At 45.6% G+C, this 12,598-nt stretch overlaps 1 protein-coding gene across 1 annotated transcript; it reads right to left on the bottom strand.

Annotated features, from left to right (window-relative positions):
- Window positions 1–7,458: 7,458 nt before the first annotated feature.
- LOC104517238 (CLIP-associating protein 1-like) lies at window positions 7,459–12,159 on the bottom strand (the record flags this gene model as incomplete). Its single annotated transcript, XM_010161837.1, has 6 exons — window positions 7,459–7,526; window positions 8,627–8,724; window positions 11,020–11,095; window positions 11,183–11,274; window positions 11,737–11,840; window positions 12,081–12,159. Coding segments are annotated over 6 exons (517 nt in total), but the record flags the coding sequence as incomplete, so codon positions are not given.
- Window positions 12,160–12,598: the final 439 nt, after the last annotated feature.

The following is a 12,598-nucleotide window of genomic DNA, read 5'->3' as shown; positions in this document are numbered from 1 at the left end:
AGCATCACAAAACCATAATATTCCAAAGAGATCCAAGCCCCTAAAGCAAAGATCTGCCCGTAAAAATGGCAAGTACTGTTACATGTAGTATCCATTCCACAGCATTCAGTTTGCCCAGGTGATTTCCACCTCCTAAGCCATTACAAAAACAGCTGCCACTTAACTCCCACCTTGAGATCGTAAATATCAATACAAAACCAAGGTCTATAAAACTCGGATACTGCCAACCTCAGACATCCTAAATTTAGTCTACTACACCCACAGTGCAATGTGGATTTCAAAAGGACCACAGGTACATTGAATTGAAGGAAGAGGGGGAAGAAAAAAAGGAAAAAAAGATGCAGCTTTTGAAAAGATGGCTACAAGAAATCATTTCCTCTGAACGTTAAGAGGAAAGGCACAGGCTTCTGACGTAGCAAAAATAAATGCAATACATGCCTTCACCCTGTAAATTAATTATTCACAGGTGAATACATAGACAGCTCCTCTGTCTTTCCATTTCGCCTAGTCCCCTCCAGCTTCCCTGACTCCAACCGCTACCGTTACAGAAACGCAGTTCACACACAAAAAAGCAGAAAAGCCAGTGATGTCTCCCTTTGGCACATTCTTGGAACCGTGATTCAATGTTAATTCCGAAGGAATTGTAACCAATTTAAATATTCTTCCCAATGGATGCTGCAAAACGAAGTAGTTAGGAAACAGAAGCCCCAGTGATCATCCAAAAACATCATGGACCAGGAAGGGTGTCTGAAAATACCTGTCCCTAACCTCCTGCAGCTTGTTCTGTTCCTTACATATACACACACACATCATCTTCCTTCCCCCTGTCCAACAGATCATTTGTTATATTCCTACAGAAGCTTAAACTGAGCCCGAGGCCATCAGGCTACAGATGCTTATAGGCTGTTTTTTAAACTTCCATTTTTACTGCACAATCGCCTCAGTCTCTTCACACCATTAAAAAGAAATTTAACAGGCAAATATTCAGACGCTAATGAGCAAACCCGTCCATCCCTGTGGCACATTCATCAGCACCTACCTTTCCCTGTAGTCATTCTCTGGGGTGCTGGCGAGGCGCTGGGAAGAGCGCGGTGCTCCGGGAGCAGCCTTACAGTGCATGTCTCTCAGCAACTGCCCCCCCAGCAAACTCTCCACCCTCCTGCACCACTTGTCTCTGTGTGACCCAGCAGATTGCCACCTCTCCTCCAAAATAAGAGCCTGCTCAGCGTTCAGCTGAGAGCCATGTGTCCTCCTATCCCTGCTTGCTCACATCCCTCCCTTCTACACGGGAGAGTTTAAAATCCAGGAGGCAGCAATATGCTCATTTCCAAAGTTGTGTCACAGACGGAGCAGAGCTGCCTTGTCCATTTACACCTCCCACAAGGATGCACACCCGTTCATAGTGCCCATTCAATACACCCAGGCATCACTGCTTTCTCAGCCCCCGTGCAGGTGAACGGGTATTTCTTGCCCTTTGCCGAGTCAATTAAATGACTTTTCATTTTCTAGTTCACCATGAAAACAGTATTCACAGAGAACAAACCATAATGGAAATTAAATTGCACGAGGAGGTACGAATGCAGAAAAGCACAGTGCAGCATTTGCTCGTTCAAAACCCCTGTTATCACAGTTGTCCCTCCTTCCAGTCCATAAGTCTGCTGCTCGAATGTGTGCTGACAAACGATATCCCGCCCACAGATGCATGGCAATGCTTGGCAGATGTGGGTGATTTCTCCTCCTTATAATAAATATCAAAATAGTATTCACTGACTTGGCTTTATTACCAGCGAAACACAGGACTCTGGAATAGTTCTAGTTTCCATCTAATTGCCTCCAAGTTGTCAACTGCAGAAACAGAATTCATTTAGCAAATAGCATATTTACTTCAAACATGACCTCAGACACAGAAGAAGTTCTGCTCAAGAGTAACATGGCTCCTTCATAGGCTTTCACTAACTGGGATCATCACACCCGCTGTTACAGCACTGTTCTAATTAACCTGCTTTCTGCTAGACCCCTAACTCACACAGGCAACTACTGGCATTGCATCCCCTCTCACCTTATTCTGTGTAAGTATCATTAGGGGAGATCTCCACACTTGGCTGTAAGATCTACTGCTCTGATTGCCTTGCAGCCCAAGACCACTGCCACCTCCACCATGCCTAGATCCTGCTCTCCCCAGCAAAGTAAAAATGTAGCGCAGACAAGAATGTTCAATCCCTTCCCTACCCACAGGGACCATACTGGCATTCCACAGCAGTATCCCTGCACACACCGATGTAGAAGCAGCTCCCAAACATTGTACCACTTAGGAAAAAAAGAGGTTTACATCCAAGAATGTCATATTAGGATAACACAATGATCAAGAGCATTAAAAACCCACACCAAAACATTTTGGTTACTAATAGCTCTGGTTGGGATCATCCATTTCCTATCAGTCTGTATCCCTTTTCAGATCACTTATTTCCTTCTTAATCTGTCCTGAAACTTGATTATATTCTTCTGGAGTCCAGGAATGATCCAAAGTCAACTCAAATCCGCAGACAAACTGCACACTATATGTTCAGGTCTTTCCTGACATAATGCCAAGGAAACCCATGCAGCACGAATATCTTGGAGTCTCTGTTTATGTCCAATAGCCTCCCTCTGTATCACATCCAACTAAAGATAACACAATGCCACACGATGACAGCAGCTGACTAACTAGCAATTATTGGCTCGTTCATGCTGAAAATGTATTTGTCCCAGGGGAATAAGGCATCTGCATAATTAGCAAAAGCACTTACACAAAAAATAATTAGCTAGCTGAAAGCCCAAAGGGGGAAAAACTGTAATTTTTGCTTCAAGAGGCTGACTAATTATATGTCAGATAACAAAACAGAGATGAACCGAGAATCATCCAGAAATCCAATATGGATTTTAACTTTGTATTCTAGCTGTAAGGGCTGCTGGTAGCCTAGCAACAAGCAGCATACTTCAGCATGCCAAAACCTCCTTATTTAATGAAACACCTCAGATTACTATGCAAACCTCCCCCACCCCACCCCGCCTTTGATTCTTGCATTACGAAACGATAAAAACAAGACCTAGCCAAAAAAAAAATAAACAAGCAATTCAACATAAGGAAGCACTAATGGACCACAGTATATAAAGATAAGTCAATATAAAATGAATTATTTGAATTATTTTCACAGACTTCAAATTCACACTGATTAGAACAACTCATTAGATTTATTCATGAGATCAGAAAATGCCCTATTATTTTAAGCACCTTTTCTAGTAGACTAAGATTTCATTTGTGTCTTGGAAATGGTTAGTTAAGAAACCTTTAACGACTTGCAGCATACTCGCTAATCTCCAAATTACTCCTGATATACAAATAATGCTGCTGCAATTGCTTTCTTTACTTCTTTTATTCAGTGAGCTGGTAGAGGAAGCTGTTATCCCAAAGAGGAGTCTCAGAGCTAGGAGGCTAGTTTGTCATATTTCACCACTGCAGAAGCCACAGTTGCTTTCCCACCTGTCCAGTACTGCCATGCTACAGTAAGCCAGAGTCACCTTCAAGTCTTGCTGTAATGAGCACAACTCCAGTGTTCCTGGGCCAGGGCTCAGTGATATTTTAGCCAACAGCTTGCTCCTGGTTATCCAGCAGAGCAGTACAGACTCACCATAAGACCACATTTAAAAAAGAAAAAAAAAAAATTAGGCTGGATTTTTGCTAGTGAGCTGGCAAGTCACAATACAGCTTGAGTTACCCTGCCCATTCCAGAAACATGCACTAACCCCAAACAGCAGAAAGCCCTTCCCCAAGGGGTGAAGCTTGCTAGGTGTCAGCCAGGTCCATCCTGCAGCCAGGACGCACCCAACACAGGGAGCAGCTCAGGGCACCAAATCCAGCATGAGGGAGCTGACGCTGCTCCTCCCACAGTGTCATTTAACCCAGACAGGGGCTCACAGGCTGCAGGCACGTCTGCCAGTCTGCCTCCCAGAACCTCTGGGACACTCCTGTAGCCTGCACAGGGATAGAAACAGTATAGAGAGGGGCTAACATGAGCTTTTAAGACACGGTACAACTCCACCATACTGCCATACATAAGGTTAGAATCATAGAATGGTTTGGGTTGGAAGGGACCTTAAAGGCCATCGAGTTCCAACCCCCCTGCCATGGGCAGGGACACCTTTCACTAGACCAGGTTGCTCAAAGCCTCATCCAGCCTGGCCTTGAACACTTCCAGGGATGGGGCATCCACAGCTTCTCTGGGCAACCTGTTCCAGTGCCTCACCACCCTCTCCAGGAAGAACTTCTTCCTGGTATCGAATCTAAACCTCCCCACTTTCAATTTAAACCCATTTCCCCTTGTCCTGTCACTACAGGCCCTTGTAAAAAGTCCTCCCCAGCTCCCTTGTAGCCCCTTCAGGTACAGGTTAAAGCATTAGTAGCACGTTCGCACACTTGGCGTGCCGTCACAGGCAACGCCTGGCAGCATCGCTACTCCTTTTGGGTTGTAATAACAGATAGACATCCTCATAATCAACACTGGACTCTGCCAGAGTCACAGGATTAACAAGACTGAGACAGCTATTTCCGGAGAAGGGCAAATCTTTTGGACATAAAATATTTATCATCATCTTTCCCAGCGATTCTGACAGTTGCTGAAAGTGTCACCCTTGTTCAAAAGCTGCAGGAGGCGTCATGGATGCAAGCAACCTGACAAACTTAGCTTGTCTTCAGGCCATAGTAAACTTGTGACCATGGGTGAAGATAAGCCTCCTCCACTGGCCTATACAAGCTCAAAAAAGATAAACGGAAGCTGCAAAGAGCTGTTGACACATTAGATACGGTGAGGGTGTATGCGGTCTTTGTGCTGCACTTGGAAGGCAAGGAGGAAACAACGCACCAGCCTACCACACTATGGGAAACCAAACCCTCCCTCAAACACACAGAAGAGATATTAATAACTGCTGTTCTCATTATTAGCTTCACAGATGAGAACTATTCTAAAATTGACTCATGCAGCTACAGACTGTTTTCATTGTTAGGGAAGATTAACAGAGGTCCTGGCAGTGCAGTGGGACATCCCTGCCTTCCCACAGCTTGGTCTCCGACCCCGTAACACTCCTCTGTTCTCCCCAGCTGCCTTTCCCCCAGGCTACTTTTTGGCCTTAACACCCACACAGGAGCTTCAACAGAAGAGACATGTTAACACAGCCACTCCAGGGACTGCATCCAGCCGCAGCACCAGCAAGGACAGCAAGACACCAGCAGATCAGGTTAAGCAGAGTGAGGAGACAGGAGTACTTATGCCTGGAAGCCCAAAAAGCCTTTTGATGAAGTCAAGGACATGAGATAAGGTGTGTACAGTCTCAGGCACTGCATAAGCAAGAAAGTTAAATCTTCAAAACAGTAACAGAGGAAGGGTTACTAGAAGAAATAATTCTCAATGAAGCCTAAAACTAGCAGATCTAACACACATAGCTGCTTTACTTGCACTTATGGGAAAAAAGAAAAGTTCCTATAGAATCCTTTCTCAACAATTTTAAAACAGATTGTTTGCCTTCTGGGGAAGAGATGGCACTCTAAGAACAGTCAGCCAGATGAAGTCACCCCTACTGTCCCATCTTGTTCCTTTTGGTATCTTCAACGGTGCCAGCAGCCTCTCCGGTACAGTTTGGGGAACATGTGCCTCTAAAAACGATTGTGCAGCTAAAACCCATGCTGCAAATCTCAGTAAACTCTAGTTTATTGCTCTTAAGTGATGTTTAGTCTTACACACATCTCACTCACTTCATACTCAATACTCTTCTACACACATCTCACTCACTTCATACTCAATACTCTTCTATAAGTTGTGACATCTGATTTTCTACTAAGCTCACCCTCATTTGGATTAGAAGAATCTTCCGTAAACTTATCTTGTATTTAGGTAGGGGCACATTAAGCTTCAAAAATGTCTCCTCCTCCCACTAAATAAGAAACCCAACAGAATTCCACCCACAGTCGTCATCCCACCACACCATTTAAGATGACCATGTAGCAGCACGTCTCACCACAGAGCACAAGTTTGCCTCCTTGAACTCCAGACAACAGCAGACTACACAGTACAACAGTGCATCAGACCAACTTCTTTCCTGAAAACACATTTTATTCCACTACTAGCAAAACAAATCTACCTCAGCCAAGCCACGCAGAAAGCAAAAAAGTTGGATCAGCAGTAAGCTTGTTTCAGTATAAGCCACGATTTCAGAACAAACACCTGGAGGTTGTGAACCCCCAACATGTTTGCTAAGGGATTAGCTATTTACTTTCCCCCTTTTAAAAAAGTACAAGGACATTTGTTTTTCAACTGCATTTTTTTGCCACCGTAAGCTTCATTTACTTACAGCCAATATTTTCCCACATCATGGAAAAACATAGTTTTAACCCATTCCATCATAGAGGAACCCATGGTCTTCAGCATTCCCAGATGTACAACAGAGTATCACATCACATTTCAGAATAATCCAAAATAGAACTTCAGAATTTTCAAATATGTCAATGTCATTATTGCCTGCAGGGATCAAGTTTACCCTAATTTAAAAGGGGTATGGCAAAAAGAATGGTGCATAGAAGTGAAGAAGGTATTAAAAGAGCAGAGACCTCTCTGCTCTCTTGTCTTCCGAGAGCACGGTGGGGAAGACTGGGGACATCACCCTCTCCTGCTCTCAGGCTTGTGGAGGGTGAGAGCTTTATAGGAACCCACAGCACTGAACCCATGCTCGTCATCTCTGCTCTACTCAACTCCGGGCAGAAAGATTAATTCCCTCACCAAGAACTCTCTCAAAAATCTATTCCTAAAAATATGAGTGACACTCATTAAAAATACTTTCTAGCTCATAAGCTTATAGCTAAGAAAAGCAGTCTAACATTTGTTTTTAAAGTAAACAAAATACTTGTCTCAGACAAGACAGACAGAATTAAGGCTCTGATAAAGGTCTCTGATTATCAGTCATAAACATACAAGGTATGCAAACTTGGGGACTGAAAAATACAATCTCCTAAACAACATGAGCTTTAAATGGAACACTACTGAATATGTACACTCCCTGTGCTATTTAGGGCATTAAACTGAAAAAGCTTCTTCTCGTAAATTTTTCTGTTTAAACTGTTCATAAGGTAAATTAAAGATACACACAGACTTGAGAACTGAAGATGTATTTCCCTAATGAAACTCAAGAGGAAAAGGATGGCTCTAACAACACCTTCTGTTCTTGAAACCTTTGCTTCATTCCACTTCTGACACTACTAGGAAGACAGACTAACCAAACATCAATTCTATTTGCTGCAAAACCTATGTATTTCTGAAATCAACCATACTTGTTTTCCCTAACAAAATGCTTGCTCTCTGCTCACCATTTGAATACCTCACCGACTGAAAACTGCTCAAATCACCAAAAGGAGAAACGAGTAATTCTACTCACCACTTGAACTCTGGATCATGTTTCCAGATTTTTGGACCTCATCAAATTTTGTAAAAATTACATTCAACCTGTTTGAAAAGGAAAGAAACACCCAATGAACAGCTGAATTTGATTTTTAGAAGTCTTCTGATTTAAGATGTTATAGGACAAATTTGGTTGTACTCAGATCATTGGGAATACTGTCAAACACACCAGTGTGGAGGGAAGTTACTTTAAAACTTAAAAAAAACCCCAAACCACAAGATGCAACAGCTGATAAGAAAGACTGAGAAACAACTGATACTACCGAGGTGTAAGAGAGACAACTGGAAACACTGCATTACTGAAGATGTGATCTGTCTAATTGTAGATGTGTTTCCAGTTTGCTACCACTTTGCACATCTTGACTATTCACAGAATACCACAAAACACCTTGCTTAAAAACAACTGCACACAACATTTGTCTTTGGCCCTGACACTTCTTTCCCATCCATGCCATAGGCCTGGTGGAGCTGAAGATCCTTATCACATTATTCCCTCCCAGAGAGTTTATTGCTTTAAGCCACATTGTGGCAGCACATGTTTTCACTGGAGAAGAGGCTCTCTCTCTGCACACATCCCATCTCTGAAACACCCCTTTCCCTCCTCCCTCTGTGGCTGACACCACCGCCTCCTCCCTCCTCGGGCCTAACCAAGCTCCACCCTGGCAACGGAGCTTGGGGCAAGATGGAAAGCTGCTTTCTTACCACACCTGAAGTGATACAAGTGGGGAGACAGGGCTTTGGTTTTGGTGTGGGTGCTGTTTTTTGGGTTGGGTTTTTTTTTCCCCCCTTGTATGTTGTTTGAGGTTTTTTTAATAACAAACTGATGATATTGACTGTGGGGGTTTTTTCTTTATGACAGCTTTCCAAGCTGCACAAACACAGGCTCCTCTGATGTGTCCTCTCTACACATGCAGAACATACAGGAAAAATACCACATTAAATCCTAAACCAGTTAACTACTCATCTGTAATAATCTTATTGTAATATTTTACAATAAAATACTTCTATTTAAAATATTTTATTTCCAACCACACCCTGACCCAAGGAAAAGGTTCAATCATGCAGCTCCTGAAGCCTTCTAAAATAAGGAAGGGAATAAAAAGTAGCCCAAAAGTAATGAAGACATAAGGCCATTCTCAACTTACCGAGATTGGGGTAATCCTTTTTTACTGAGATCAGCCCTTACACGTTCACCAACATGTCTGTAAATCTCCACAAGGCTGTTTATTGCTGCATCTCGAACCTGAACACGAGAGATGAGAGAAATAAATCACCTTTATAATTTAAATATATAAATTCCTGCCCTACCTTGGAGAGAGAAATTTGCATATATCTCAGCAACAACAGCTGCCACTATACATGTTCTCAGAGTTCACAAAGGAGCTTCCACCCCTGCATGGCAGATATTAGCAGCATCTGCAGGCCTAATGTCACTGAAAAGGCAGCCCAGGCAGAAGATGAAAGGTTTCCTATACAGGGACACACACAGGGAGCTCAGCTGCCTTTGCCAAGCTCCACCCATTGTGCGCAACAGGTACATTTACTGGATCAAAAAAGCAAGGAGACGCACCAATAGACCTTATATTGCTAGCGGCTTATAAAACAAACTGATTTTTAATGCCATCTTACAAACTTACACTTCTGTGTTGATAACAAAATATGGAGGGAGGAGTAACCAATCACCCAAATCACCATGAATTTTGCATGTTCTCCAAACTGATGTGCAAGAAATTGCTGAGCACATTCATCCCTGCACTCAACAGAAGAGCCACCAATCCGACCGAAGTGTTAGTTCCGTACTGAAGCCCCTTCCTCCCTCAGACACAGCAGGCAGAGAAGCTGCATTGCCTGCTCTGCCTACAGAAATACCTACGGAGTGTGCACTTCTGCTTCTCAGAAGATGGCCTGGCAGCTACTCGAGCACCACACACATCTGGACACAGAATATTTTGTGGGCACAAGCTACAATCACCCATAGGTGGGAGTCAATGGGCAGGCACGCATGCCCTGTCTCCTAGCCAAAAGAATTAACACTCGGCTCACACTCATCTTGCCCCATTCTCCTGCTCCGCAGCATTCCCATTCAGCAGGTCACGGCCAGTTTCCAAACCCCTGCCTCCACTCACACCAGCCCTTGCCCCTCTTGGTGCCCATGAGCCCCGTACACCGCCAGGCAGGGCTTCTGGGCACAGCTCAGGAGGGACCCTTTGGTGTCCCCAGTTTCTGGGTCGGCAGATCCTAACCCAGCCTCACTCTCTGTGTCCAACAGCCAGGGAGGAGAGGCAGCAGCGCCTGCCTCTCGCACGCCTGCAGCTCACACTGGCGCCCAGGCCCACGGCAGCCAGGGCATGGTAAGGTGTGCTGTGCCTGCCACCATGCCCCTCCCGCCACGGCACACCACGCGGCCAAGCACGGAGACCCTCGCTGCGTGACCTGGAAGGGTGCCTGCGTGTCACGTTAACCAAAGCACAGTCCCAGAACTGGGTAATCCCCATATTGCCAAGGCAGGGAGCCCCTACTGTCATATTTCCTTTATTCTAACACAAAGCTTTAAGGCTGAATTTTATTCTTGAGAAAATAGTTAAAGTTTACATACTGTCTTCGTACCAAATGCTCACAGGGTTACACAACTGCGTTATTTGAAAAGAACAAAACCCCTCTTTCTGAAAAGGGCAGTAATGGCACAGCTTCCAGGTCCACAACAAAAGGGAAAACACCTGCGCTTGACCCGGATCCGCGTTTCTCCATCACCTCTGGCCAACAGAGGGCAGCAGTGACCCAGCATCGGGTCTCCCGGAGCTCGGCAGACGGCACAGGCAGCGCAGCAGCAGCCCAGGACTTGCCCCCGCCCCGGGACAGGCGCTGGTTAACCAGGAGCCACCCTGACAGCGATCTGTGCCCCATCGGTTTGGGCACGGGCGTCCTGGGGATGAAGGACCAGACCCAGGAGAAGGGACAAGAGTTCAGGCCCACTTGCCCCTGCAGCTGGGAACTGGGATAATGAGCTGTGCCAGGCAGATGGACGAGGCAGGGCAGAGGGAAAACACATCTCGGTGCCCTCACCAACTTTCTGATTCATTCAACACCTCACCAATAGCAGGAGCAAGGTGTCTGTCTGTGCAACAAGTCCTAAACCCAGGATCCCCTTGAAGAGTAACAACCTGCTCAGTCACAGCTCAGAGCTACGAAGGACCCTGGACATTAAACTTTCTTAGAAAGTTCTTAGGATAACAGATTAATCCTCCCGTATTGGCACAACCAGCAAAGGCAGGCTGCTTCACACTCGGGCCTGCTCTTCAGCAAGAGGAGACCCTGGCAGCCACAGGCCAACTCCCCGGATATGGACTGTATATGGTGCCTGGATATACATGGACTGAATACGGCCATATTCAAACCTCTGCAAAACCAGCCAAGGGCTCTTGTCCCGAGTCCACCAGCAGCAGCACAGCTAGCTGATTTACCAGCCAGAACGCAGAGTCCCGCTCACCCACAAGGCAATCGGCGCAACCTTTGGGCATGACTCTCGGCAGTGGCTTACCTGGCTGTTTGGATCTCCAAGTAAGTTACATATATGTGGCACTATCTTACTCAGCGTTAAACTCTGAGCTCCAGATCTGGGAATAAAGAACAGAAGAGCACCGGTGTGAATCACAGAGCAGGCTTGTATACGTAACGTAGGTCTGCAGGAGGTTCTGGCTTACGCATTGAGTGTTGCAATAAGGCAGAGGCAAATCCCTTCTCTCGTTCGGAAATTCTTGTGTTTGAATCCTCCAAGCATCCTGTCCCACACGTACTGTGGAAGACAGAAAAGAAGGTGAGGCAGGAAAAAAGGAGGGGGGATAAGAGATGGACTCTTTCTTCCAGCAGACACACACCATAACATCTCTGGAGCTTAAACATAAGCTTTACATCCATCAAAGCAGAACAGGAGATGAAGTGGAAAGACACTTTCAGAGCTGAGTTCTCTGCTGACTTCACAGTAACTCCCCACTAGCTGAAACACTACTTTTACTCACAGAAAGAAAGTATCTTCCAAAGACACAGAATAACCACTCTGACAACCACCCATCCCATCCTTCACACTCTCATGTGTATCCTTAGATCCAACAGCACTCTCAAGTGAAAAAAACATATAACAAGGCACAGGGAGATGAAATCATTTCAGACAGAGCCACAGGAGAAAATCCTCTGACTGCAAAAAGTTCTCCTTTTTAAGCAGCCAGCCACTCACACTGCAAAAGGCCGTCGAGCATACCTGAGGGTTAGCAGCTTGTTCCATGATTTTTAGCAGCAAGGTCTGATCCTGCTCCCTCACTGAGTCCTTAGAGTCTCCCAGCCTATCAAGTAAACTTGGCAGCACTGTGGAAAGAAAAGAGGAACGTCCAAATCCCACGGAAGGAAACTGTCACAGTGTCACAGCCTCCCTGCTCTCCCCGGCCCAGTGGAGGGGTCAGCCCTCCTGCCCCTCAGCAAGGTCTGAAACCACCAAGAGCCTCCCGAACGCTCTTCTGAGGAGCAAAAAGGCTTTGTGCAGAGCAGCCAGAGCAGATCCCAAGAGGACCATGGCAACATCCCCCTTCTCCCACACAGATCCCTTACCTGTGCCAATCTGGGCCTTGAAGCGATCTTGCAAGCGGGACACTAGCGCAGAAAGGATGTCAATCCCCAGGAGAACCACCTGCAAGCACAAGACAGACGGCGTTTCAGCGTGCAGCCCTTCACCCCCTGCCTCGGCGAATGCACCCACGAGGCAGGAGCACCAGCACACACCCCCCCAGGAGAGGGGCCCCTTCCCACCCCACCACCAGCACCGAATCCATCTGCTCCAGGGCTGTGCTCACTCAGGCAGCAGAGTTGCACAGACACACACGACCCTCCCTCGCATGGCTTCTGGCAGAGAAACAGAGTGGTTTACAAACAGAAAAGCCCCAAATTATTGCTCCCTGGAACATTTGCAAGCCAAAATTCACTGCCAAGAACTTCACAAAGCCAACAAATGTAATTGCCACTCAATGCTAAAATCATACGTATTTATGTACAACGTACACATACCAGACTGCGTAAAAATTTCAGCATTTTCCATAACTAACGTTTCCAATTGTAATTATTACACTCAT

This window comes from Eurypyga helias, unplaced genomic scaffold, assembly GCF_000690775.1.
Source record: "Eurypyga helias isolate BGI_N326 unplaced genomic scaffold, ASM69077v1 scaffold41430, whole genome shotgun sequence".
NCBI classification, from domain to species: Eukaryota; Metazoa; Chordata; class Aves; order Eurypygiformes; family Eurypygidae; genus Eurypyga; species Eurypyga helias.
This window is presented reverse-complemented; position numbering and strand designations above follow the sequence as displayed.